At 33.1% G+C, this 27,872-nt stretch overlaps 5 protein-coding genes, 2 long non-coding RNA genes and 2 other non-coding genes across 11 annotated transcripts; 3 read left to right on the forward strand and 6 right to left on the reverse strand.

Annotated features, from left to right (window-relative positions):
- Window positions 1-2,889: 2,889 nt before the first annotated feature.
- On the reverse strand, window positions 2,890-3,950 carry AT1G52140 (Avr9/Cf-9 rapidly elicited protein). Its single transcript, NM_104095.3, has one exon. It carries the CDS (start codon window positions 3,814-3,816, stop codon window positions 3,190-3,192), a length of 627 nt encoding a protein of 208 aa, NP_564601.1. The 5' UTR covers window positions 3,817-3,950; the 3' UTR covers window positions 2,890-3,189.
- Window positions 3,951-5,318: 1,368 nt separating this feature from the next.
- ATHB-15 (Homeobox-leucine zipper family protein / lipid-binding START domain-containing protein) lies at window positions 5,319-10,395 on the reverse strand. 3 transcript variants are annotated; one of them, NM_104096.3, is made up of 18 exons: window positions 9,384-10,395; window positions 9,115-9,274; window positions 8,893-8,993; window positions 8,706-8,796; window positions 8,521-8,616; window positions 8,304-8,417; window positions 8,134-8,217; window positions 7,904-8,059; window positions 7,748-7,822; window positions 7,541-7,653; window positions 7,264-7,453; window positions 7,002-7,178; window positions 6,834-6,914; window positions 6,616-6,750; window positions 6,214-6,539; window positions 6,016-6,121; window positions 5,770-5,919; window positions 5,319-5,690 (listed from the first exon to the last, which is right to left on the reverse strand). In NM_104096.3, exons 1-18 carry the CDS (start codon window positions 9,590-9,592, stop codon window positions 5,544-5,546), a joined length of 2,511 nt encoding a protein of 836 aa, NP_175627.1. In that variant the 5' UTR covers window positions 9,593-10,395; the 3' UTR covers window positions 5,319-5,543. The 3 variants fall into 3 exon arrangements, with proteins under 3 accessions (NP_175627.1, NP_001077702.1, NP_849795.1); NM_179464.1 differs by having other exon boundaries at window positions 5,342-5,690; window positions 6,214-6,542; window positions 9,384-10,309; NM_001084233.2 differs by having other exon boundaries at window positions 5,319-5,919.
- A 2,669-nt stretch (window positions 10,396-13,064) lies between these two features.
- AT1G52155 (uncharacterized protein) lies at window positions 13,065-15,505 on the forward strand. The gene is made up of 9 exons (NM_148579.4): window positions 13,065-13,434; window positions 13,688-13,764; window positions 13,900-14,128; window positions 14,221-14,375; window positions 14,460-14,505; window positions 14,589-14,680; window positions 14,769-14,865; window positions 15,007-15,063; window positions 15,154-15,505. The coding sequence occupies exons 1-9, from the start codon at window positions 13,297-13,299 to the stop codon at window positions 15,220-15,222; spliced, it is 960 nt and encodes a 319-aa protein (NP_683420.3). The 5' UTR covers window positions 13,065-13,296; the 3' UTR covers window positions 15,223-15,505.
- Window positions 15,506-16,345: 840 nt separating this feature from the next.
- On the reverse strand, window positions 16,346-20,105 carry TRZ3 (tRNAse Z3). The gene is made up of 11 exons (NM_104097.6): window positions 19,736-20,105; window positions 19,564-19,653; window positions 19,435-19,479; window positions 19,299-19,353; window positions 19,162-19,205; window positions 18,725-19,084; window positions 18,366-18,631; window positions 18,127-18,274; window positions 17,994-18,044; window positions 16,939-17,910; window positions 16,346-16,868 (listed from the first exon to the last, which is right to left on the reverse strand). The coding sequence occupies exons 1-11, from the start codon at window positions 20,048-20,050 to the stop codon at window positions 16,542-16,544; spliced, it is 2,673 nt and encodes an 890-aa protein (NP_175628.2). The 5' UTR covers window positions 20,051-20,105; the 3' UTR covers window positions 16,346-16,541.
- Window positions 20,106-20,185: 80 nt separating this feature from the next.
- On the forward strand, window positions 20,186-20,259 carry AT1G52170. The gene has a single exon. It is a non-coding gene; the product is annotated as a tRNA-Asn (tRNA).
- Window positions 20,260-20,574: 315 nt separating this feature from the next.
- AT1G52180 (Aquaporin-like superfamily protein) lies at window positions 20,575-21,559 on the reverse strand (the record flags this gene model as incomplete). The annotated part of the gene is made up of 2 exons (NM_104098.1): window positions 20,575-20,841; window positions 21,452-21,559. 2 exons carry the CDS (start codon window positions 21,557-21,559, stop codon window positions 20,575-20,577), a joined length of 375 nt encoding a protein of 124 aa, NP_175629.1.
- Window positions 21,560-23,709: 2,150 nt separating this feature from the next.
- AT1G07787 lies at window positions 23,710-24,011 on the reverse strand. The gene has a single exon (NR_139311.1). It is a non-coding gene; the product is annotated as an other RNA (long non-coding RNA).
- Window positions 24,012-25,708: 1,697 nt separating this feature from the next.
- MIR406 lies at window positions 25,709-25,908 on the reverse strand. The gene has a single exon (NR_139860.1). It is a non-coding gene; the product is annotated as a microRNA ath-MIR406 precursor (primary transcript).
- Window positions 25,909-26,135: 227 nt separating this feature from the next.
- AT1G07793 lies at window positions 26,136-26,641 on the forward strand. The gene is made up of 2 exons (NR_139312.1): window positions 26,136-26,430; window positions 26,484-26,641. It is a non-coding gene; the product is annotated as an other RNA (long non-coding RNA).
- The last annotated feature ends 1,231 nt before the right edge of the window (window positions 26,642-27,872 follow it).

Consider the following 27,872-nt stretch of genomic DNA (forward strand, 5'->3'; position numbering starts at 1 on the left):
TTTAAATAATAATGTTATCGCTTCGCATATATATCAGTCTTTGAAATCTAAACATTGGTTCAATAACTGAGAATTTTTTTATATCGTCAAATATATTATTAACATATTAAGTTGGTTTGTACTCAATGTCATTTCATCCATCCATCAAACTCTATCTATATTTCGCTAACAATATTATCTCGATAATGCGTTTATATGCTAACTATCCTGATTTTTATCATATCTCCTTGAAAGAGTATATTTGTCATATAGATTTTAATTAAAAATGTTACCTAAATAAATAGTTTTCATATATAAATTTTTAATTATTTGCTGGTGCATTTATAGATTTTTAACTCACCCTTGTTTTATTTCATGTTAGTTAATCTTACTATAAGTCGTTAACTTGGTTCAACATGTTGGGTAGGTGAATATACCTAATGGGCTGTGCCGGCCCATTACTAATTTTTAATCCATTTTCTGGTTTTGTTTTTTTTGTTGGAAATAAGTTGGAAACCCATATGAGATTAGAACCACTCTTTTCATACTCATATTATAAACATTATCAAAAACTATTACATAAAGGTAACTCAATATAAGATGATTAACACAAACAATAATAGGAAGAAGAGTGTCCTTATCCAATAAGAATCTCAGAAATCATTTGAAAGTATGTCTCTCACACATGTTCAACCAAACCCTAAAAAGGCCCTGCCAGCATAAAAGCTGCTACATGAGCTAGATTATCCAAATAACTTATAACTTCATCGTAGTCCTCCAAGTAACAATTTAAAATGCAGCTCTCTCTTAAATCATTGGGTATTTTTTCTATTGAAATGTTTCAGCTGTACTCGAATTAGTATGTGTGTGTGTGTGTGTATAATTTTCACAATTCTAGATTAGTTCCGGTCAATACTAACTTCTGATAGCTCTTCTCTATTGGTACTCTATGGTCTCCACCATCCCCATTTTAGAAAATAGTTTTAGCTAATTTATATCGAATATATAAAAAGGTATAATATACATAAACGATTAGGACAGCATATATAATCTTCAATTAGCATTAATAATAAAACGTTCTTTCTCCAAAAACATTTTACAGTGATTAAAATATATTGAAGCAGACGAAGATTTTAGAATGCATTAAAGCGGATTCAAATATTGGCTCTACAACATAATGTAGTTTGAAATATTGTGTTTTATGTTTTATTTGGTATAGTTTTAAACAATTTAGAAAATAGTTTTAGCTAATATTGTGTTTTGTGTTTCTATGGTCTCCACCATCCCCATTTTAGAAAATAGTTTTAGCTAATTTATATCGAATATATAAAAAGGTATAATATACATAAACGATTAGGACAGCATATATAATCTTCAATTAGCATTAATAATAAAACGTTCTTTCTCCAAAAACATTTTACAGTGATTAAAATATATTGAAGCAGACGAAGATTTTAGAATGCATTAAAGCGGATTCAAATATTGGCTCTACAACATAATGTAGTTTGAAATATTGTGTTTTATGTTTTATTTGGTATAGTTTTAAACAATTTATTCGGTTTTAAACTTTTATTTTAAATTAAGTTGTGTTTGATGAATATTAGTGTGGTTTCATTGGCTCATTTTATACATATATTCATTATTTTTAAGAGATTTTAAAAACTTATAATTATGTTTTTTTCTCAAAAATATACTCGTAAAAACTCGGAAAATCTTATAGTCATCTTAGGACCGGACCGAACTTTATAGATGATGTTTTTGTATCAAACACATGTATAATTGTATACTTGTCTTAATCACTTTTATTTCCCAACTAAGGAAAGAATTTCTTAGAACCTTGATCTTCATTCTGGATTTTTAGAATCTAAAAAGATGAAAAATAGTGACTTACTACAGAAGTTTTTATTGACTCTGTCATATATAAGCTTTTTTCTTGGTAGTGGTAGAGTTGTTGTTTTGATACGTAATTGGCTTATTGCTATGACTAGGAACTCAAACTTGTGAATATATTATTAAGAAAATTAAAAGATGTAAAAGGAAATTAAAGAAAAAAAGCTGGAAACCAAAGCACTTTTCTCTCTTTTGCTTTAGGGAAAGAGCCAAACAGCTTGCAATGTCCTCTTTATAACTTCATGTTTCATTTCACTAAAGGTGTATATCAAAATATATTACAACAAGAAAAAATTTCTTAGCATGTTTTCAGTGCGTTAATGTTTATTTAAAGTGATTCTGCAAATATTAAACTACCGTAAACTTCATATAATCATTATACAAAAATTCGGGCTTTTGTATGAGATTGTAAACTCGAGGTGGTTAAAAACAAAAATATATAGAGATGTAATAAAGTAATCTGCAAATAAGAAAATGTAAACCTCTTGGGTCTATTTTGGGGTCATTACAAGCAATTGATTAAAACCCTAATAAGATTCAAGCCGTACGAAATGGTAGATACTAATGAAAGGACGATACGGAGAATAATACACATGTACCTATATATGTCTTTATTTGAGACAACAAAACAGATACAAAATCAAATTTAAAGTCATATGATAAAATAAGAATAAATTTTTGCATATCGTTATAATGATTGTCACTTACAAAAATAAATTTTGAAATTTTTAGTATGTCATCAGGCTATTCAATAAAAATATTATTGGATTCATATCTGTTTTTATTGAAATATAAGTATTTAAATTATATATAGTAGATAAAGATATTACAGTCATCACATTTAATTAATAAAAAATTGCTTATAACTTCATTTCAAAGTGTTAGATAGTTTTAAATTTACTACTTTTAAGTTAAAGCTAGAGAGATCTCTTGTTGAAGTGTGTAACATAATGGATAGTGGGAAAAAAAAGTTTTCATTAGAAAATACAATTACTAGTTTAATTGCAACAAATTTTGGTGTCGTTATGAAAGTTTGTTGATTCAGAGATTGATTAATTTTCATTAGGATTAACTTTGCTTTCGTCACTGCAAATTCCACATAACAATACATATTTTACTAATAGAACCGATGATATTTTTTTATTCATAATATCCAATTGTGTTAGGAATCGAAAATAAAAACCCCCCAAAATATCATTACATCTTTGGATTTTAATCAGCACAAAACGAGAGAAAAAAAAGAAAGAAAGAAAAAAGGGTAAAAAAATATTTAAGGAAGAAGAGAAATATGACGAAGATACACACAATTCGGATTAATATTTAGCTGAACTCAATCATTTTTTTCTGCTGATTCAAGTTCTTATAAAACTTCTTTATAAAATCATCAGCTGCTTTGTCAACGTGTCCATTAGCCACATCACCATTTTCCGGCGTTAACGGAAACGGTGAGTCCGTTACTCTTAACGGTCTAACCAATGGAGTCTGTCCAAAACCGGGGAAATAAGGAGACAAAGCCACCGTTAAATCTGCCGGCGTGACGTTTCCTTTCTCTCCAACGCCGTTAAGAAGCTCAAGAACGGCTCTAGCGGCGGCTACGTCGTCGTCAAGCGTCTGAGGCGTTTGACCACACGTGAAGAGATTATTGTGACTCTTTTTCCTCATGAAAGCCATATTAGAGAAAGGGAATGAATAGTTTGGAGTGTTGCTGCAGCTAAACTCGTACTCTTGTCGCGATGACGCGGTGGCTGAAGTAGCGTTTAGAGCGGCTGAGGCGGTGGAACCGGCGTGGACACGACGACGTTGGTGGAACATGAGGTTCTTGCCACGTTTGAGAGTGGCGTTGAAGTCAGCGATGAGTTTGTTTTTTGAGACGCCTTTGCGGATCATGTACAAGAGAAAACGTACGATGTTCCATAGCTTCTTGCTTATTGGTACGTTTTGATCCATATCAAGATTTTTTAGAGAGAAAAAGAGAGATTTGTATTATTTTATTTTTTTTGGAATTTGATTACTTATGAGCTAAGGAGAAGAAATGTGAGGGGTTTATAAAGGACGAAAGAGAGAGAGAGAGAGTGGTACTAAAACGTGCAAAGATTATAAAAAGATTTGAAAGACAAAGCAAAAGCTTATGTATTACTATTGGAGCATAATTATTGCATCCATGTAACTTTAAAAGAAAAACAAATATAATGAACAAGGACCAATTGTTGTATCTTAGATTTCATGGTTTTAAAGAAGAAGAAAAAACACTAGCTATGTAGGAATTATTGCAGCCTCTGATTAAAATTAGAAATAATCAAGATTCTAGGGTAAGTACTAAGTAGTTTTCTTGCAAGGTTTTATCCGATATTCCGATATATATAATTTTTAATAAATGAGAATCGGGTAAAAATATATAACCATTCAGTGTGTTCACAATGAGTTACCATGAATGAAATTGAACTAATACTCGAATAAATTAATATTGAATCGAAGTGAATCGTTTGCATGCATCTAGCAAGTTAGTGTCAACGTCCGCATGCAATATGCATGAATTGTTCTAAGAATGAAATTACGATAGCTATACAAAATCTAATATATTTTTTAGGATATTTAGATGTAATCAAGTTAGGTAGGCTTAGGGATTCTGATTCATACGGTATCAAATCGACATGCCTACTATGTCAATATGTCATTATCATACGATCATTAAAACAAACATCTAATCACGAATTTTTCTGAATACGTACAAACATGTAACCACTGGTAAGACTCAGATAATATTACTCAACTCAAATAATGGAAAAGTAGAAACAAAAATACAATTTAAGGTGGAAGAGAGCTATAATAAACTCTTAAATATCAACTTTTTTTTGTACTTTAGATTGCACTATGTATGATAGCCATAATATCTATATACGGATTTTATAGGTCTTGCTTTATGTGTTAAATAATTGCTGCATCCTTTTCTTAATATCTTTATGAGGATATTGAGTTTCAAATTAAAAACAAATAACTCTTTTTCTATTATTGGCACACAATATTCATCCTAAACTAATGGCCGACATTAATGTTGTTTTTCCTTTGATTGAAATTGAATTATTTCCGTGTTTTGAAATTTTCATTTCGTCAAGTTTTCATAGACATGGAAGTATGGAACCAACTTTATGGTTCACTCAAGCAAAAATGAATAGCTCAAAATTATAGAGTTAGCCTATAAACACCATAAATATCGAATTCTTCAGAACTTCCAAAGATAAGTCTAGATTTTAATATCTCTCTGGTTATTTTTCTTTATAAGAAAAAAAATTCTCAACCTTATCCTAAACAATCCAATTTGTCGCTGTGGAAACCTACACCAGATAGAGATGGTCATGGTTGAGTGTAATGATTGTCATACATTTTAGGAAAGGAAAAAAGATAAATTGTGTGATGGGCAAAATTTCTTTGTAAAGAAGTCGAATAAAACTTTAGAAAGCTAAAATGTACTAATAACAAGAAAAGAAAAAGATCATCATTATCACTCTTAATCAAACTACAAATTAAGCAAGCATTTCTTGAGTTTTGAAACAAAACACTGTTTTACGTGTTCACAGCAACATCAAGAACAACAACAACAACAACAACAACATGACCGTTTTACAATACAGCCAAAAGGCAAAAGCTTAGTCTGAAAATACAAAATACAATAAATCTCACACAAAGGACCAATTGATGAACACAAAGCAGATGCAATGAGCATTTTCTTCTTCATTGAGTACTTTCCAAGCAACTGCTCTCTCATACGAAACTGGTCTCCCCATGCTTGAGAGACATATCCCGCCTTGAAGGCACGCGAAGCCCTGAAAAAATAGATCCTAGTAAGTCGATAAAACTAAACATATGTGATAAGAATGAAGATCAGAAAATGTTTCTAAGAACCTGTTGCATGATCTGTGGGAACTCAGAGCAAAGAGTCTTTCTTCCATTGTCATCAAATATCTTCTCTAAAGAGATGTCTTGAAGAGCAACTAATGTAGTCTCCAGCATGTCAAGTCCCGCCTGGTTTGCAAATGTGAAGACGGGCAAGGCCTAACCGATGTTCAAATCCCAAAACAGATCAGCGAATACACGAGTCAAGTACTCCTATCGAATACACATTTATGTGTTTAACATTGTGTTTGTTACCTTCATTGAGCAGCAGATTATAGCATCAGTGTGATGCCAAAGATTCTTAAGAATAGATTCATTGCCGTCACTGTTTGATTTAAGTAGCTCAACACCCATGTAGCCCCTATTATCAATGGGTAAATGAGTCATCTTAGTAAACTAAACATTGTTGATTTGGTGGGAAAATTAGAACATATTTGATAGTTTGGTTTATACCTGTAACTCTGGCAAATCCAACGAGCAAGTGTTTGGGCTTCAGGAGTACCCAAAGGAGTGCGTAGACCAACTTGTGAGCTGATATGAGAAGGAGAAAGAGCCAATGCTACTCTCTGCACCGATGATATGATACCTCGAACATACTGCCTAGCCATGGATGCTACATGTTCTTGCATATGGCTCTCGATACCAAACTCAAATGCTATTGTCATCACAGATCTTGCACATGTGGAGTTTCCTGATTGATCAGTTGAGGCTTTTGTTCCAGCTGAACCAATTTCCAGTGCCGAAGCAAGATCCAAGGTTCGGTTTGGGCTAGATACTTCCTGCTTTTTTGGTTCAAGAAAAGCTTAAGAATCTGAATAATAGAAGACTTGGACAGAAAACATAACTTTTATTTACCTTTGCGGAATCAAGAGGGATAATACGAAAACCAGAAGGAAGCAGAGGTGCATCATCCGCAAACGAAGCATCGATTGGAGCAAATATAAGTTCCGCACAGGTTCCTACAGCATTTTCATCCATTCCGCTACAAAGCTAATAACCAAAAAAAAAATTATTTCAGGTACTAGAGACCAACATTAAAACCTTATGCAAAATAGACAACCTAAAGTACTTACTTGAAGAAGGAAGATATCTCTTGGAACGATTGCATCTTCAGGGGAATGACCAAGACCTTCCAATTTGATGACTTCCATAAACTGAATGAAAAAAAACCAACCATTATTCAACTTATATTATGGAGATAAAAGAAAAACATTAAGTTCATCGAAGAAAATTAAACTAACCTCTTCATGCTCAATAGTATGAGCAAGTGGAAGTATAACCTGCCCTCCAAATCCTCCAACTCGGGCACTACAAGGCCCTACTTTAACTGCTGCTGCTAGATACGCATCAATGTTGTTGTCAGCCCATTCTGACCTATGCTCCCTCAGAAACCGAAGCAGGATCGCCGGAGGAACATTCTGTAGGTGCAAAATCCCATAAAAAGAAGGTGAAAAAGTGTTGAAACAATCATCAGTTGATCTATAAAAAAAATGGTGCACTGACCTGTAAAAGCATTGATGCTTTTGCGCATAAAACAACATTGCTTACAGGAGCAAAGCCATTGGCAAATGTAAGATTTAGACCCATTAGCTTGTCTGGAGAAGAGTTTACAGTGATTGTGACATCATCCATGCTATCTCCTATCACTGACCATCCTTCATCAGTGAAACCATTTACAGCTTCATTGAAGCCTCTGTAGGGAAAAATTTTATAAGAAGAGGCAAATATAAAGGACACAAACCCACCAATAAGAAGAGGCAAATCGTAATTGTATATAAACCTGCTTAGCCTCTGGCTGAGAGCTCTTAAGGCAGCAGGACGCCGTCCCCACCCATTAACACTACTATTAGTCTGAGTAACCTCCTGAGCTATTTGCTTGAGCTGACGCAGTGCCTTTGAGACAAATTCGATTTGTATGCATCATTTGAGAACAGTAGTTTCAATATCAGAATGAGCTTTAGGGAATAAATGAGTTTAATTAACATACCGCCATTGTTGTCTTCTGTGCAAGTACTTTGGGTGACTCATAGAGCGGGCGCAAGACCTCAGGCACGCTACAAGCCTATTTAAGTGAACAAATATCCAAACAGTTTGGTTAACATTTCCAAGACCATTAGAATTGGTGCAGAGTGAGGCTCGTTACCTCCAAATCCATATGATCCACTATGTGTATGATTGAGCCACCACCATCACAAGGCCGTATCAAGTACCCACTGGAAAGCATCTCTGCTCTCACAAAATTCTGAACCAGTGGCATACTAGGACCATTTTGAGTGCTCTTAAGAGATCTCTCGCACACCTATAAGATTTCTTAAACCTTGTGAAATGGATCAACATGAATAAGAACACTGACAGAAAAGAAAAGCTACATACCACAAGGCTGCCATCTTCTAAAACAGAGGTGTAACGTAACAGCCAGAAATCGCGTGGTGGGGCCAATGTAGTTGGTGCATAGAGCTGCAATTACGAAGAGGATGATGGTTACTATTTTCAACTTTAGAAAAATAATTCTAACTGTGTAGCACTTATGGTTTAAAACTAACCTGCATATAAAGCAGCTCAACGGTTCCACCATTGGCAGTTGGCAACACGTTCATAACTTCAACAGCTCGACATTCGCGGAACCACGAAGGACGATCCTTGACAATCTCTGCAACCTGTAAAATAGTGAAAACAGATGAATGTTGTTACATATGTAGACACATGTAGAGTAGTATAAGATTGTATAAATCAGCGATGAGAATGATTCTATAAACGCACCCTTGTAGGCTCAAGACCCACTAGGCCACAGGCGCGTGCTGCCACACCAGTGCAACCATGAGAAATAGCGATGATTCCAATGGAATCCGGACCAGGCTGTTACGGAAAATACAAAAACAACCATTGAGGAAAAAGCAGAATAACTATATCCAATTAACAAAAACAAAACTAGAGGAATAAAATACCTTCATTCCAGGCATCTGAACCCACTCAACAGCGGTTCCAGTTGCCTTTGAAAGAAACTCTGCTAAAGTTTCTTCTGCAATGGACAAAAGTCTGAAAACATAACATGTATCAATGAATCTCAGAAAAATATGACAAAAGTGTAGTTTTTAACTAACAGAGTAACCATATTCCAATTAAAGAACCAACCCTGCAGGACTAGCATCTCTCTGAGGATTTTGAGATGCCAATTGGTGCTGACCACTCGTCACCACCGATTCACAGCTTGTGTCTTTAGCTGGGAGTGAAGGCTGAAAAAAAAAGACAAATCGATACACATACCATTAAAAGGATATTATTATTCTTAAAGAAAACATTCTAGTGATTATTAAGATAAGAAAAATGAAGATATTGCAGGAGTAGAATCCTCACATTTGGAGTATGTTGACGGAAGTAGCTGTTTTCATGGACCAGCTGTGACACTTGCTTCTGCAACCTGTCATTCTCCTCCATCAAGAGCTTGTTCATTGCCGTCAACTTCCGATTCACAGCTTGAAGCCGTGAAGCCTCTTTCCTTTGTTTCTCTCTACATCTAAAGTTCATAACAGAAACACAAAACAAAGATTAGATCAAGTAGATAGAGAGAACACCACAGAAACTTCCATTCACTACAATTCCCAAGCAAGGAACATTGTTATTACCTTCGGTTCTGAAACCACACTTTGATCTGTTTAGGCTCAATGTTAGAGAGAATAGGACACTCTCTGATCAACTGCTGACGGCGAATAGAACTCGGTTTAGGACAGTCATGATAAAGCCTCTCAAGTGCTTCAACTTGTTCAGGTGTATACCTCACATACTTCCCATTATCCAAACATCCCAACTTACCATCCTTGCAAGACATTGCCATTACTCCTCAGCAAAACTCTTCTTATTTCACAATCACAGAATCTCACAAATGACCCTACTACCCCCTCCAGATGAATAACTAAATCCTTCTAAACAGAAGATAACCACAACATACTAAACAAAGGAGACAGAGAGCTTCTTAGTCCACCACAAACTCCACAGCTTGAACAACTACCAAATCTAAGCCATCTCAAATCCTAAGCACTTGGAGTAGCTTCACAAATCACATTACCGCATAAATATCGAATTCTGTTTCCTTCAAAACACACTAGAGGCTTTTTTTCTTCATGCAATCTCAAAAGGGCACACAAAGACAAAACCTATCCTTTATATTACTCCTCGGCTTTTATGAGCTAAATACCAAAACACAAGAAAGAAAAACAGACTTTAAGATTACAACTTTCCCTTTTACAAACACCGAAAAAAGATTCGACCTTTTCTCTGAACACACACACCTAAAAAAACAAGAAAGTTACAAACTTTTTTATATTTGCTCGTGACTATAACACAGAATCACCGAGTTGACTCAGCCATTAGAAACCCCGATTCCACCTCGAAACGAAGCCATAATATTATCAGTTCTCAAACCCATATTCTCCTTCTTCGAGCTCTCATTGAAATAAAAATGAAAACTTTAGAGAAAAGAAAAACCCTAGAAATTTATTCGAAGAAGGAAAGAGGAAAGAGGAAAGTAGAAGAGAGGATGAAGAAGAGATGTATGTAGAAAACGAATCATGGAGCTACTGTACTGTTTTGTTGTTTTTAGATGTTATCTACTTTGTGTGTTTTTTTTCCTCTAGCTCGTTCATGGCAACTTTGATTTTTTTTTTTGGCCTTAAAATAATAATATTATTTTAATAATGTGATTTGATAGTGCTGTTGCGTTTGTGAAATTAGCTTTTTCGTTGGCATTTTCTTTTGTTTTTTTTTATGATTGGCACATTTCAATTTCATAAACCAACAAACAACAACACCTCGAGGGAAAACCAAATTTCTCTTGTTTACTCTACGAAAATGGTCTAAATAGGTATAATTGTCAAAAAAATTGTTCCAAAAGGTTAAAAAAAGGTTAATTAAAGCTTAAAACATTCTCAAATATATAATCAGTGAAAATTGTAAACGAGAAAAAGGCAGTCAAATTGAAGAGAAAGGCAATCAAATGCTTATACTAGTGTAATAAATTTTATTTTTTTGCTATTTGTGAAAATTACCTATTGTTATACTATAGTTTTTTTATTATACTATAGTTTTTATATTTATAAATAAAAAAATTATGGTCATGCAATTTTCTTTTTTTTTTTAATATTTGAAAATTCAGACTCAAAAACACTCGGTTAAATTCATCTTTTATGGAAAAGAGATTCATCCCAATATGTTTCGAACTCAGCACTTCCACCTAAAAGATTTATCACTGAACTAACAGCACATTGATATGGTCATGCAATTTCTTCGATCTAATCATGGAAAACAACATAGATAATGTTAACGTTTAATGTTGTAATGTTTGTGACTAATCTCTAACGGATGCTAATCTTATACTCCTACATTTATGCCCACAATATGAAATTAATGAGGTTTATACCAATAAATATTACTACTTCTAAGTTTTAACTAGTAGTAAACGAGTGGTAAAAGAGTGAATAGGAGGGTAATAAAGGTAAGAAGGAATGGGGAAGGTCAGAGGCGTATAAAAAATAACAAAAGGCGTGGGAGAGAGGTCTGCGTAGGAGACAGAGACAACATCATTACCTTCTTTGCATGCGTCTCCTCCGTCTTAAAGCTGAAGCTTCACTTTCTTTCTTTCCTTCTTTCTTTTTCTCTATTCTCAAATTTCTTTCTTTTATTTTGTCAACTCTCTTTCAAATATTTTAATTTAACTAGTACTATTCCTTCATTTTCCCAATAATGCCTGTAAAAGAATTGTATTATACTACTGATTTGAATTGTTCATCATGATGAATTCAATTCTTCTTTAAGTGGTTTCAATTCAAGTCTTAACTTTTTCAATTACCAATATATTTTCATTATAGAGTACGTACACACAAAAAAGTGTAGAATTGACTGTTTTAATTAAACGTTGGACCGCTATCTTCATATCGGGCCTAAATTCAGCCCAGTCCATTATGTATCACGGCTGTTGCAATTGGTGGACTTGTTTCATATAGGCTATATAGGTCACTGATATTCAATCTGTCCACTGATTGTTCTATTTGGAAAAATAGAATGATTAATTTCGTTTGTTTTTTTACTCATAACAAAAAAAGATTGCTATATTTGCAGGAGATTTTTCTACTGGTTATAGTTGATTGCTTGCTTCGGTTCATGCAACTGCCAAATTAGTGAAGCAATCTCTCTGCTTTTTCAAGATTTAGCTTCTGGTGTATCTACATTATGGCCTGTATACTTTGGAAGATGGATCAGATCTTTCGTCAGATGCTAAATCTTATAAAAGAAATGTTTTTCCATAGTTATGGAACGAATATCACTGTTCGGCAAGTCAGAATCAAGCGGACCCTTGACCCAAATGAAACTAGGAATAAATTCATTATTGTAGTCAAAATGGAGGTGTTCTTGTTGCTTTGCTTCAAGATCCTTTTCTCTAATGATCTCAAAGCTCGTCGACTTGATGATCTGATGTTAGGTGTTTAGACTTAGAGGTTTAGCATAGCTGAGATTTAACATCAAATGTTATTCTGATCAAATTAACATTGTTAATTGTTATGGGAAAAAAAGACATTTGTTAAATGTAGATTGTAGTAAACCTAAATGGATAATGTTGATTACATATAAACATTCTTAAGAAATAGTGACATGCTTGCATCTTTCCCTACGTGAATCTTTCTCTCTGCCCGTTATATATTTTAATCTTCTTGCAGATACTTGTCCGAATATATATCATCAACCTACAATTTTTTTATTTTACATATGCCACGAAATTGATGTTTTGACTTTAATTTGATTTGTAGTGTCTTCCACGTTCCTTTTTTTCTATAACAACCAAAATAAGCATATGATTTAAGTGGTAAACTGCACCACGAAATTATAGCAACGAACTACATAGATAATACATAACATATAAAATATCAAAATCAAGAAAAAGTCACAACGACCAACAAAATTACATAAATTAAAAAAAAGGGTATTGGTGATCAAAACTCAACGACAAAAAGGAGAGAGTGGGTTAGTTGAATGACCATTTTGTTCGCATGTCTGCTCTCTCTTCTCCACCTTCTTTTTATGCTCCCCTATTCTCCCGACGACTCAAAAGTTCAAAACAATAAACACCACATTTATTTATTATTAATTATACAAAACAAACTAAAATTAATTAGTTTATGATTTAAAGTTTATTCAGGATAATTTATTAAAAATTTAATAGCAATTTTTATTATATAGAAAACAGAAAAATGATACAAATATTCGGATTATTTTATGAGTATACAAATTTTAGTTGCATTAAATGAAACTAAGCAATTAGTTGGAGATATTAGTGGAATTGATCTAAGGGCAGTTAAGTCTCAATTAATTGGTTTATCCAAAAAACCAAGATTAATTAGTGCAAAAGACAAGTGTCAATAGTACAGAGATTCATAAATAGAATTAGAAACCCCAACAAAAATGTGAAGCTTCCAAAAAAAAAGTAAGTATCAAAAAAACAGAATTTTGTCTTCGTTCTTCTCTGAGATTAAAGCTTTCTCTTTTGTAATGGAAGAATCTCAGGGCATCAATGGCGTCGATGATTCATATCGTCATCTCCCAATTCTCTACTTAACCTTTTTAACGATCTGGTCTTTCTCCGCTTGTTCTTGGACGGTTAACACTTTCAAAAATCGCCACTTTCAGGTCAATAAATCTCCTATTTTTTCTCTATCTTATTTCGATAAATTTTGGATTTTTCACTCTTGGGTTTATGAAACTTCTTCTCAAATTCCAAATATTACTCAAAATTTAATCAATTTTTTTTGCAGAATGGTACTTGGGATTTATTGTTTTAATCATGAATTCAGACGATTCTGTTTTTGATTTGTCTCTTTTATGTTTTTCATTAAGGAAGAAACACAATTTGATTTTGGTTCTGTGTTTTTGTTTAGAGCAGACAAATAGTTTACAATGGACTCTTGCTTCAGTTCCATTAATCAAAGCCTTACAGCTCACACTATCTTTCCTCTTTTGGTAAGTCCTCTTTGTGAAGTTATTGTTTCCATTAATGTTACCTTGTCATATTGAGAAATTATTTCTCAGTAACCTTTTTATCGAAAGATCGTTTTCGAAGTCTCTATAGTTGATTAATCTGTTATTTGGTGGCAGGCATTCATGTTTTCACCATCACATTTGCTCTCTATGGATGTCTTTTGGTGTATATGTGACTGGTGTTCTGTTTCAGACAGCTTCATTTGTGTCTTTTTTACTTATCTCTCACGGTTATTGCATCACTTGTGAACGGCTCTCGTTGACCGAACGTAGAACTACAGCTTCACTTGGTTGTGTCTTTTATTTGACTCTTGTTGGATACAGAGCTTCTGTTCCTTATTTTGCAGTGAGTTTTTACCTTTTTCACCTACTCATTAAAGCTAATCTTTTACTTACTTACAAGATGATGAATGAACCAATCTTTTTTTGCTCCTCCAGGTGCTTCTGATACTTAACTACATGATCTCATTCTATGTTATATTCCATCACATATCGCAAAATCTAGCGGTGTTACGAGAACAGCTGAGTTTTATCGAAGATGAGAATGTTCAAGCTATGCATGATGCTGTATATGCTAAATACATCATGTTCAAGTACGTTTTTCATTACCCTCAGGTTTGATGGTTGATGGAAGTAGATAATCTGCTAAGAGTTTTTATTTATGTTTATGGTTTCAGAAAATTCCAAGGAGCTATGCAGATTGTAGCAATGGCAGAAACTGTGGTATGACCAAATCTTTCTTGATTGACATCATGTTGAATTTACTGCTACATTGTTTATACTCACACTCACTTTAAATTATGCAGATCTACATGAACATGGATAACTCCTCACAAAACTATTGGCTCAGGCTACTAATTCGAGAATGGGCTCAGTTCTGCATTTTTCTCTATATTGGGTAAGTTATGATCCCACTTTTCAAGTACATTTCGCTGTTCTTGCTTTGGTCAAGAACTAACAATGCTCCAAACTATATACTTTGGCAGTTGGACTTTCAGGTCTCAGGATATGGCACCGCGTTTCTCGGTAATGCCTACACTAAAACCGAAAGAGAATACAATTATTCCTCCGATTTATAGCATGGTAAGTGACATAATGTAAACTTCCTTTTGCCTTGTAATATCTTGCATTAACCAAAACATAAAGCTTATTTTGCTTTGCTTATATGTGTTTTGGTTTTGAGTAATGTTCTACTTATGCTAAATCTATATACCAAAATATCAGGAAATGGACGCAAAATCTTTCAAAGAATTCAGAAGTCAAGAATGGAACATCGGAGTGGTAAGTCATTTCATTTATGCTCTTGTTCCATTGGATCATCAAGCCAGAGTTTTATGTAAACTCATTCTGTGTTTAAATCTCTTTTCGCAGCCAATGCCATATTCAAACTACGAAAAGCAAAAAGATTCAGTTCTAGTGATAATTCAGCATCCGCGATAGCATTTAGAGAGAAGCAAAAGATACAATGTTTTCCTCTATCCATCTTCCTAAAGAGAGTGAAAGATCACCAAAATTGACAAAGTTTCTCTCTGATTAAGACAAGATGCTTCCTCAGCAACTACCTTTCTCTCTTTCCATTTACATTTTGGGGTTTCTTATCTTATAGAGGAATAAAATTTGTATAGATGCAAAAACTAGTTCTAGTATAATGCTTCAAATGAAAATGTAAACACAAATCTTTCATCTTTTTCTTCACAAAATGAAACAAAAGAAACATTTAGAGAAAGCAACTCCAAATCCTTTTAAGAAAAAATCTCTCTTCTCCACATACTCTACATATCCATGCCCAGTTTTTAGTTTGTGTTCTTGAATTAGTCAATCTATGTTATTGAAAGGATTACTACGTTGTGGTATTTAGGATTTTGGTTAGTTAAGGATTGGCCAAATCAAGAACACAAACTAGAGATTTAGTGGATTAAATTGAGTGTATGGATCAATCCAAACCAATCTAATCCATGGGTTAATTGAGTGGAGAATTTGGATCTTAATGGATAATGGGTTAATGGGTTTAATGAATTGGATTGATATGGGTTAGATTAGAATGGATTAGTGGGTTACTATAACCAAACCAATGGAAAGTAAACAATCTAAATCAAATGTGTAAACCAAAGATAACCGAATCAAATGTCTAAACCGATTTAAATAAACCGAAGTAAACATGATTTAACTATTAAAACCATGAAATTAATTTTACCGCATTTTTCCGCTAAAAACATAATTTCGTAATTTCCGCCAAAACATAATTCCGTATTTTTTTTGGGTCAAAAACGTGATTCAGTATTTGATAGCTATTTAGATTATAGAAAAACTATAAACTGGACAAACTCATTTAATCCATTAGTCGAAGATGATGACTTGTTATTTTTTTTATTTTACTTTTTACTAATCATAAATTCAGAATTAAATTCATAAATTAATTAAATTTAAATTAAATTTAAAAATTCATATTAAAAAACTTAAATTAATTGTTTTATCATTTTTCGTGGCGGTGCAAACATGAAAACTAGTTTGGAGATTTAAAGTGTTAGCAAAATTATTTTGGTGGTTCATAATATTAATGAAATTCTTTCTGGGTTTAAAGCGCTACCAATAACACTTTGAAGGTAAAAATATGATTTTCCCGAAAAACAATTGCTAAATTAACACAATTAATATGTCAAAACTATAGCCCAAATTTCAAAATTTTCCATTTTACTTTTCTTTCAACCACAAGAGAGCAAACGAACAATAATGAAGATCTATTGCACTGTTTTAAGTCATCACAAAGCTTCTTCCTTTAAGTCATCCATGGCAACATCATCTGCATCCTCATCTTCAACCATCTCATCTCTGAAAAGAGTTTTGAAATACGGCAAAACCTTAGGAAGCACATGCAAATCCGCCATGTTTATACTCATCAGATCAAAGGCAATGCAGGTATTATGCATATGCGACTCATCAATCACTGGAATCTTCGGATATCTCTGGCTAAAATGTGTGAGAACAATCCGATACACATTCGCCGCAGATCCCACATCGATTGCTTCTTTAGTCGTGCTGTGATTCTTCGCCAAAGCTTCTTCTATCAACGCATCTTCAAACGTTGCCTGTCAAAAACAATCAGTTTATGAATGTCGAAATCTAACTTGTAGAATTGTGTTAAATAACAACTTTTACCTCATGTATAAGAATTGTTGCATCTCGTGATGCTTCGACCGTCTCAGGGCAAGGTCTTGAGTCGCCCGAATAAACCATTTTCCATCCAAGGATTTGTTCTCCAACACTATTTACTCTTTCAGCTGCCTTGATAACAACACCATACGCTTGAGGACAATGTACAACAGGAAAACTAATCAAATCATTCAATCCAATTTCGCTAAGAACCTTCTTCAGATTCTTTAAACACAGCAAAACCGAAGAATTATCCATCGAGATATCAGATCTTTTGAAGACACTCTGCATAGGACTTCCTTGAGTAAACAAAGAACCCTCAGCTTCGCCCCCACTCTCTAAAGAAGCCCAAGAAGTTGCTGTGGTGCTTCTACAATCAAGAAACTCCATATCTAAATCCTCAAGTCTTTGATATGCATCAAGAAAGCGTTTAAGCGGCCTCGGCCCCACCACAATCACTGGCTCGTGAGTCACTCCTTTCAAAAGCTTGCTCCTAAGAGCTAGAATCCTCGCAAGACCTGTATGGTGATCAGCGTGGATGTGAGAGATCCATATACATCTCAACTTTCTAACCGCCTCATCTGCACCGTCTAAACCATATCTTCTTTTAAGCTGGCCCAAGGTTCCTTCACCACAATCTAGGAGAAGACTACCTCTAGAGAACAAGTCAATAAAAATTGCACTAACGTTTCGGTATTTTGAAGGCTGAGACGAACCAGTGCCTAGAATAACAATCTCCATGTCATCTCGTCTAATCTTTTCAAGACAGTTTGGAAGAACAGTATTGCACTCAGACAGCCATAGCTTTTCGATGATTGTCTTGTTGTGTTGTTTATTCCAGAACTGCTTGATTTCTTCACTTTTATCTTTTATCTCCGGAATTTCAGAAAGTAGCTCATCCACTACTTCTGAGGATGTTAGTGGAGCAGGGATACACGATCTGTCGATCCCACGAATAGCCACGGGACGCAAATTGAACTGCCAACAATATACAGAGAAATTTAACAGAGCTAAAGATAGATTCAAAAGTCAAAACCGAAAGTGTTGGAGAATGACAATACCTTGAGGAGATTTTCAGCAGAAATGCTTTCAGCAAGATTTGAACTTGAGCACTATAAGAATACAGAACTTTACTTAATTAGATTTGACAAATCAAACTTATCTCAACTTAATATGAGAAAAGCAATAAGCAACCTTGTTCGAAGGAGTGGGATCAATAATCGAGTTATCGGTAAGTTGAGAAGGCCAAAATCCAGGAGCAGGAAAGAACTGCGGGCATAGATAGTTAAGTCTGGCAGCGATTCTTGAACTTGCTTTCAGAATTGGGAAAGCCATATTCTTCCTGAATAATATACACAAAACGCAACATAAGCACGGAGCAAATTTACCGAACAGTTTTTTGATGAGAAACAATTATAAGAAGAGGGAGAAACCTTTGATGGCCAGCAAGAATGTGTTGAGTCAAATGAAACTTCTTCATCCAGCTTTGGTAAGTAGGACTACTTGTCACAGAAGATGGGCTCAAATGTATAATACAATTTACAAACTTTGCTCCAATGGTTTGCTCGTCAGGAGATGAATAATAACTCTCCAAAGACTTAAGTGAGAACAGTTCTGCAGCGTGCGACTCTGTTGGACAGTCCACAAGGAGAACAATGGGACCAGGGAGTGAAGGTCCCATAACATCACTTGGATGAACCTAAGATCAAAGCATGAACAGTCAGTTACAATTTCATACAATATCTCCACTCAGAGAGAGGAAAAAAACAGTCATTGGTAATCGCAGGTATACCGTAATATCTCTTTCATCTGACTTCACTGATTCACCGGACTGAAGTCTACTATATTTTGGACCAGGCTTAACACCAAAAACCTTCTTAGCCTTCTCTAAGTCAAATTTTCCCAATATTTCAGGTAATTCACATACATATACAACTGAGAGATCGCCAGATTTGTTGCCAGAGTCTTCCTCAGAATGACACGGTTTTAAGATAATGGCGGATATTTTCACAACTTCATCATTCACAAGAACAATAGGATCAGGAGTACTCGAGGGACCAAAACTCCGTGTATGAACCATAGCTGCCCGTGGAATAAACGACTTCATTGCATCAACTAAATAGTTAAGATCCGAAGGACCCCATACATTCACCTTTGTAACAAAAAAACAATACTTCAGCAATTTCATACACAAGAAGAAACACACAAAAATATGTCAATAATACTCACCGAAAGCCCTTCTTCACCAATACCAGCTAGAGTTAGTAGAAGACCTATTCAAATCAAAACATGAAAAAACTTAGCATCACCCACCATAAACTAAAAAGGTCAAGCAACAAAGAGAAAAGTCACAGCTGGAACCAAACCTGGAAGTCCTCCTGCTGTCTCTGAGCAAACACGAGACAAAAATACATGATCTATCTGTAAAAAAAAAATTCACCAAATCATCAAAATTAAAACTCACCTCATCACACATACAAAGAGAAAACAGAGGAAACTTACCTTTGATAGTTTAATCTTATGTTCTGTACAAAAACGTTGCAAGCCCTAAAAAACACATTCAATTCACAAGTAAGTGATCAAGTAACAAACTTTAAACTGCTGAAAAATCTGTAAGCGATTTTAATTTACCTCTCCAGCATTAAAGATGAATCTTTGCTTATCAAAGAAGAGTAATACAGAAGATGATGTATCCTGTGTATCCATTCCAGTTCCAAGTATCTGAAAGATCGGATTTTTAAGTATTGTGAGAGATTAAGAATCCAAAATTGGAAAAAAAAACGAAGAAGTCTATGATGATGACCTGTGCGTAAGCAATAGTGTTAGTGGGATTAAGCTTTTGGGATTTGCGTTCTAGATTCCTTTTTTTCTTATCGGTTATGTCAAATCCTTCAGCTCTTCGCTTATTGAACACGAATGAATTAGAAGAAGACTTGGAGCCATTAGTTGCTTCGTTGTTCTCCATTGAAGACGATGATGAAGAAGAAGAGAAGAGGGTTGAGAGAGAGAAGGATCGTGGAGAAAAGGGTCTGAGAGAAAGAGGGAAAGGAGAAGACTTTGAAGAGAGGAGACGAAGAAGGCGTAGGTTTTTGTGTAAATAGGGCATTGAGTTTATCATCTCTCTCCCTCTGGAGAAATAGAAAAAAAAAAACTCAAAACTCTTTCCTCTTTCGCCAGAAGGGTTTTAGGAGCCTTAGTCAAAATAAGACTAATTAATGATTATTAAACTAGTGTTCGGTAATGAAAACAACAAGCTGGAGTAGCTCAGTTGGTTAGAGCGTGTGGCTGTTAACCACAAGGTCAGAGGTTCGACCCCTCTCTCTAGCGTTTTTATAAAGTGTTTTTTATGCTGCTTCCGTCCTACTCTTGTTTTGTATTTTCTATTTTTCTCCAATCAATTGATGATATTCATACAAATTAGCACAAAGAAAAAGGATACACTCACATCAAACAAGCAAATATTTAAAACAACACAAGAAAACCAAATATTAAAAACATTCATAATGAAAAGATATTTTAAGCAGAGGAAATAAGAGGAATGCGTTATGATTTGACGGTTTCGGGCTTGGATTTGGTGATAAAAGCGTTGGAGTAGATAACTCCAGCAAGTCCACCACCAATAAGTGGACCAATCCAATAAACCTAATGTCCTGAAAAATTTCCAACGGCAAGAGATGATCCAAAAGAACGTCCAGGGTTCATTGGACCACCAGAGAATGGGCCGGCTGCAAGAATGTTAGCACCAACGATGAGTCTGATAGCAAGTGGAGCGATGGTTCCGAGAGTGCCATTGTTGGAGTCAATGGCTGTGGCGTAAACAGTGTAGACCAATGCGAATGTGATTATGATCTCCATCACTACTCTTTGTGTTGATCCTACTCTAACCGCAACGCTGTGGATTGGAATCGCCTGCGTTTAAAAGAATTTTTGCGTTTTGTTAATAATATTAAGAAACCAATCCTTTATGGTATAATACTTACAAAAACATTATATGTTAATATGAAAGTGGTAAAGTATATATGGACAATACAAACCACTTGGTAAAACATATATCTTCACAAATGATAATTACGGTGATTACACCTATGTGTATGAGAAAACATTCAAAGCTAGATTACACCTATGTGTATGAGAAAAATGTGACAATCGTCGATGTTGCTTACAAAAAGGTTGATTTTATTCAAATTAACCTAAAAGGCCTACACCTACTATATTTTAGATGGGATGAGGCCCAATACGATTTAAATGCAACATATCTTTTTAGTCATTCACGTTCACTAACTTAAGCAACTCTCAACTCTATATTTGCTCTACCTAACGCTTCAGAGATTGGCCACATGCCCACAGCCCACATACATCGACCAGAGGGTGAAGCTGTAAATGTTTCTTTTAATCTTAATTATAAGTACTTAGTACACGTAAAATGAACCAGAACATAAACCCTTTCCTCCCAACAGGTTCTAACCAAAAGTTTTCCAATACATAGTAATATAGTATGATAGTAGTAACTAAGACATACGTTGGAAGTTGGAACAGCTTCAAGGTATGTAAATTTGTTTATGAACCACCAGACTGAAACAGTAAGAGAAGCAACACCTATGAATATGCTTACTTCATCAACCGCCATTCTATTTATTAAAAGGTGAAATCTCATAAAATTTCACAAAAAGTTATATCAGTGCCATCTTAACATATTGTCAAGTCTCTGGCAAAACCAACAAAAATCTAAAATCAATCTCAAACTACTCATTTTGAAACTTCATTCTGTTTTCTCTCCTTTATGTTTTTTAATTAATCTTCTTGCAACTTTTTATTTTCTCGCTTTCTTTTTTCCAAGTCTCAACTCTCAACATGGTTTGCTCGTCTACGTCCATTATCATTATTCTAGTGTGTGTTTTTGTGGTCAAACTATTCTAGTTTTTGTTGCAATAACTGCAACTAGATTCTTCAACTAATGAAGGAATAAATTAGATGACATTTAATGTTTCATACATCATACATCACCACTAAAAGTATACGTTTCTTTTCTTATATACAAACTTTATTTTAATCAATAATTTCTAGGGTGAATTAAATTTATATACTCAGAAGAAGTGGAAATTAAGAAAATAGGAGAGATAATTTAAAAATTAGGTAAGTATGAAAGAGAAAGAAAATATTAACCAAAAGTATCTTTCATATTTGGATTAATTACAAAATTGCCATAGCTACAATATGGTTATTATACGGATAATACTGTTCATTTTGATACGTTAATATGCCGATTACACATCATAAACAATATAATATCGCGATAAGTTTACAAAAATCGGAATAATATTTGTATGAACATGGTAAAATATTTGATAAATGGATAATATATATATATTAACGTGTAATTTATACAATGTATGTTTAAATCTATCGTGTTAAAAAACTGTTATCAGCTAACTTATAAAGTAACCTATTTATTTACTCCGATAATTTATTGTTTTACCGATAACTTATATATTATCATACTTATTTACGATATAAACAAATTACCAGTTACTGAACTAACGATTTGATTTCAAAGATTGTATAATTATGGGAAGATGATAACATTATTGTTAAAAGGTAACAAAATATTTAACGTCAAGAGCAAACATGGTATATGGGTATAAGATTATTTTCATGATAGAGAGAGAAAGTCAAACAGTAGTTTTTTCTGACACCTAATTTTGCAATCTTCCATGTATACAGAATGCAATTTCCATAATTTCTACATTCTGCATTTGCTAATGTCCTTACAAATATTTGTGAGACTGAGCTTTGTATTGATATTTTATCTATGATAGAAATTAAATAACATATTAGTTTGAATTTTTTTTATCAGCTTAATATAGATATAAAAATAAATAAAAGTATAACAATATAACCCATATAATATACGTGGTATGTGAAAAACTTTTATAACAAAAAGAAAACAATGTACGTGGTGTGGGCTAGTGTAGAAGAGTAACACTTATCCTTAACCAACTCTCTCTTGTTGTCATCCACTGTGTTTGCCTCATTTTGCACCATTTGAATTTTAAGGGTCCCTTTATTATTAATTAGGTTTGAGTCGTTTGACTAATATTCCAATTTGATCTTATTATTGAAAATCCATTTTACCAAACACTTTATAGTGACAACACTCAGGATATTAGAGCCCATCAAGAAAGAGAATCTTCTTATCTTTTTGTCGTCCTTTTATTAACTTAATCAATCACAAAGAATGTCTAAATTAACGACTTTGGAAACAATATTTATGACTACGTTTATGTCGAAGCACCCCTTGCAAAATGGAACTGTATAGTATAATCAGGAAATACATGCAAAACCACGGATCTCTAGACAATTCTTACAACACATATACATTCATATAATTTAAATAGATTTGAATGAATTGGATTATTAAATGAACTACTAGAAATAGTAAATCTTTAGGATATGTATCAACGCACTGTGTAAGACTATGTACCATCACAAGTTAAATCAATATCATCGACCAATTGTTCCTTACCAAACAATTATACAATTTGAATGTCTAGTTTTTAAATAGTTTGTAAGACATTGTTAAATAGTCATTTCCACCAAAATACTTTGTAACATCACTTTTATGTATAATATAATATTTGGTTTATAGATGTCGACAATATAAAACGTCCAGGAAATAGAATAATTTTAAGATATAGTAATTGACCGTAGAAATGACTAATGCGAGAACAGATCAAGACACGAGAGTTGAAAGTCAAAGACATGGGTTCGTGCATTTGGACGAAGGACAAGGAAAAGAACACAAAACAAATGCACGTTATTTTTTTACTTCTCGTTGTTTCGAAATCACAAAGCTCCAGCGTTTTTAACTTTTTGCTACAAGAAAAAACTTCAAGCGAAAATATTGACATTGAAAATGTTTGCTTAAAGAATGTTTGCTTTTCTTTGTTTTGGTAAAATCTTAGAAGAGGAACAACCGCAGTTATGAAGAAATTAAATGATACAGTAAGAGGAATGAAGGATAAATGTATGGAAGAAACCCAACACAGAAATTTAATCATTAGAGCATCCCCATTGGAGTATATTATTTAAGGAATCCTTAGAATTTTTTATTATTAGATTTTGAATAAATGAAAGTTTAGAGTTTTTGTTGAATCCTTATATTTTTTGTTGTCCAATAGTGGAATCCTTGAGCGGGTTTCTTAAAAAAATAAATTCAAAAAAAAATATTATAATATTTTTTATTTTACAAAACATAATAATTATTAAAAATATTAAAATTGTAAACATACATCACATAAAAACAAAACAAACATATTAAATGAAAAACTTGAATGACGACTAGAATTAAGCTTGATTCTGACCAAATTTTTGCCATATATGTTCAACCAAATCAGCTTTTAAGTGTTCATGCTTAGTCCGATCACGAAGTCGGGTTCGAGTGACCATCATATTACCAAGATTTGAAGGCATGTCTGTAGAATATATGAAAACTACTTGTGAAGAACTAGCTGATTCAGGATGTGCGAAATCGGATACATCATACTGAGAAAACATGAGATGAAGAAGATGATCCATTGAGGTTGATCTTCGGAAAAAACAAGAAAAGAGAGAGGAGAGAAAGAACATTGAATGAAAGAAAAAAATCACCAAGAAAGAAAAAAGCAACTTGTTTTGTTTATTATGTCACCCAATTAAATTATGCCACGTCATCGCACCTTATACACCCAAAAACACCTAAAGCAAAGTGCGAACCTTGCTTAATATCACCATTCTGAATTAATTTTTGATCTTTTTTCTTTAGGTTTCTTCTAAAAAACTCACAAAGTGCTTCCAATAGACCTGCTCTTAGTATCTTTTAAAATATTTGCTACAGTGAATATGTTATATAATAGTGTTTTGAAATATTACATATTAAGAATTTAAATTTGTACAAAAATTTTATATTGAAGTATTTTGTCAAAAAGTTTTCATATAAATTTATACTTTTTATGATCATAGATGGATACAAACACATTGGGCAAGCATACAATTTTTCACTTGATACACTTACACGCATAAAATTCAATTGTTTTCTTGGAATTCATCCTCATCTTTTACTTTTAACACGAAAATACTTACATAATCTTTTTTAATACAACCATTGATGCATACCTAAAGAGAACTGTAACTAATTAAAAAAAAAATTGTAACTAATTTTGATGAAAGAATGGAAGGGATCTAGCTTTCCGATCATAAGTTTTACATCTATTACGATTTTGTTATCAATACACTAACATATAGTCGTTTTCGATGATGAAACTTTTTATAAAATGATATGGACCCACATATATAATATTACTTCTGAACTTCTAGTTGATGTAAAATTAAACGATTATTTTAAATATCTTTTACTCTCTACTTGGACCACCATTTAAAAAAGGGTTAATAGAGTGATGGGTAGTGGCCAGTGGGGATGAATTACCCTGCTAACTCATGTATAAAAAAAAATATTATACACTTATTTCTCTGAAACTTTCTTTATAAATAATTTTCATTTTGAAATTTAATAGAAATTTCATTTTTATTAATATAAACTTGATTTTTCATAAATATAAATTCTCTTATTAAGCCTTTATATTCTTGATATATCTTATTTGACTGTAACTCTAGAAACCAAACTAAGAGTCCATTTGGTTTTAAAAATACATTAGAACATTTTCTATGTTTTATTTAATTAAAATGGAAGTATCAAAATTATACATTCATTTCAATTACATTGAGTAATTTTTTTTTGTTTCCATCCTTTTTAGTTAATCGATTTTTACTATGAAGACTCGTTTTTTTTTTTTTTGATTCGTTTCTTTCGGATTCTGGATTACAATAGCATTCTATTTGAATAGTTACTGTCTCAAATCAAAATTTAAGAACTAATAAAAGAAAAATCAAATCTATAGATTGATATGTGCTAAATCGTGATAACTAAAAATTAAGACTTTATTAGTAAAAAGAGAATATATACCCTTAAACCATGTAATTAATTATACAATGTTTCACTAACTGCTACGTGCGAAATTAGGTTCCATTGATGTATATATATGAACAAGTGGAAAAACGGTATATTTCTCTACGAGAAGTATCACATCACGCCAAATAGAGCCTAAACTTCAACTCCGGTCTACATATCCATAAAATAAATGTTTTCAACCTATTTGTCCCCGAAACGTAAGTTGTACAGCTAAATCTCCCCGAATTAATACTTCGAGATCTATTAACCCATATATCTGGGTTTTAACGGTTTAATGTACAGCAATTCAGTTTTAACCATCTTAAAACAAACTTTAACCAAAACTAAACCAAAATTATCAAAAATTAACCCGAACCGGCCGACCCATTAACGATACGACTTCTTCTTCACATGGAAATCTTCTTCACCCATTAACTTTTGCCTCATGAAATCAATGATCGATCTTGGACGACGGTGGGAACGACGAAGTTTTCATGGAGCAACATGAGATTTTGTTGGTTTTTCAACAGATTTGTTATGAGATTATGGGTTTGTGTTTCTTTAGCTATGAAATTATTATTATGAGATTATGGGTTTTCAAATCTGAAATGCTTGATAGAACAAGAAGAAATTTCAAAGCTTCTCCACTATGCATCCAACGACAACTGTTCCGATTAATTGGTTAGCAAACGTAGTTATAGGGGCAGCCAAGCTTTCGTCTGAGAATCTTAGAGTTAGATTGTATGGGTAATTGGTATTCAAAGAAATAGGAAAAAATATAGCACTATTAATCTATTATATATATATATATATATCTTTATCATCGGAATTGAAGTGAATGACATTACAATTTGCAAAACATCACATAGATTGGAATCTAGCAGCTTTCATAATTGGTATTAGAAAAGACGCTCATGAATTTGAATCATTTAAGATATCTCATAGAGTTTCTAGGTTATTGGCTAATAGAAATCTTAATCATTAGTGGTTTAATCACAAAAAGAAAGTGGAATTCCAATTTTGAAAAAACCCAGAACGTGAAATAGGGTGAAGAAGAGAAGGAGAGGAAAGAAGGAGAAAGAGATTGGGTTTAGGTTTAATCAGGTTAACAAGTACTAACAAATATCTACTTATTGTTATTATATATTTAAACAGTTGGAATCGTGAAAAATAAAATAAAAATTGTGCATAATAGAATTAGAAACATTCTAAACATTAATTCTAAAATGATAATTTTTATACACAAATTATGTTTTTGTGTATTGAAATATTTGAATATCTATTATCCATCAACCATGAATTAATTAGAAAAATACAGTATACAATTACGTCGTTATGCTATTTTGAAAGTAACCAATTGGTCACTTAGAATCATAGAATGTATCACCACCACACAAAGACGCATGAGCACAAAAGCGGAAGAAGACATAAGCTCATTATTGTGAGTAGAAGGAGAAAGTGTCAAGTGATTGAAGTATTGAACATATATTAAAAAAAAATAAGAGAAAATTCTTTTTTAAAAAATGTTTGCAGAAGAGTGGGTGAAAATTTGAGTCAGAACTTAGAAGAAATGAGACCGACAAAAATCTAATTTTTTGAGTAAAACAATGAAGGAAATATGAGTCTGATGAACTCTGACACAACTTTTGTTTATTATTTGGTTGCAATGAAATAAATTGGGGTTAACGTGCAATTCAAGCAATCTCTCAGTGATAATGTATTCAACTATTCATATACTACAGTCTTCTCCACGAACTATCCACAAACATTACCATATATATAATATAATATATACACCCACCCACACATATGGACTTCTGCTCCCCCATTAAAAAAGTATCTAATCAAGTTTTCAGTTTTATATCAGTTTTTAGTTTGGACAAACAAGATTTTATAGATAGGTTACATCCATTGAAAGAGGAGTTGATTACACAAGATAATAACAAAGCCATAACAA

Source organism: Arabidopsis thaliana (assembly GCF_000001735.4).
Source record: "Arabidopsis thaliana chromosome 1 sequence".
Taxonomy (NCBI): Eukaryota; Viridiplantae; Streptophyta; class Magnoliopsida; order Brassicales; family Brassicaceae; genus Arabidopsis; species Arabidopsis thaliana.

Coding starts and splice junctions, on each gene's coding strand:
- ATHB-15 (NM_179464.1), bottom strand. CDS start 9,592: ATGGCAATGTCTTGCAAGGATGGTAAGTTGGGATGTTTGGATAATGGG. Junction 8,617..8,705: donor TTCAGATGCCTGGAATGAAG/GTATTTTATTCC, acceptor TTTCCGTAACAG/CCTGGTCCGGATTCCATTGG. Junction 6,122..6,213: donor TGGATTTGCCAGAGTTACAG/GTATAAACCAAA, acceptor CATTGATAATAG/GGGCTACATGGGTGTTGAGC.
- AT1G52155 (NM_148579.4), top strand. CDS start 13,297: ATGGAAGAATCTCAGGGCATCAATGGCGTCGATGATTCATATCGTCAT. Junction 14,506..14,588: donor TAGCAATGGCAGAAACTGTG/GTATGACCAAAT, acceptor TAAATTATGCAG/ATCTACATGAACATGGATAA. Junction 15,064..15,153: donor AAGAATGGAACATCGGAGTG/GTAAGTCATTTC, acceptor CTCTTTTCGCAG/CCAATGCCATATTCAAACTA.
- AT1G52140 (NM_104095.3), bottom strand. CDS start 3,816: ATGGATCAAAACGTACCAATAAGCAAGAAGCTATGGAACATCGTACGT.
- TRZ3 (NM_104097.6), bottom strand. CDS start 20,050: ATGATAAACTCAATGCCCTATTTACACAAAAACCTACGCCTTCTTCGT. Junction 18,045..18,126: donor ATCCCACTCCTTCGAACAAG/GTTGCTTATTGC, acceptor GTATTCTTATAG/TGCTCAAGTTCAAATCTTGC. Junction 17,911..17,993: donor CTGCTGAAAATCTCCTCAAG/GTATTGTCATTC, acceptor TATTGTTGGCAG/TTCAATTTGCGTCCCGTGGC.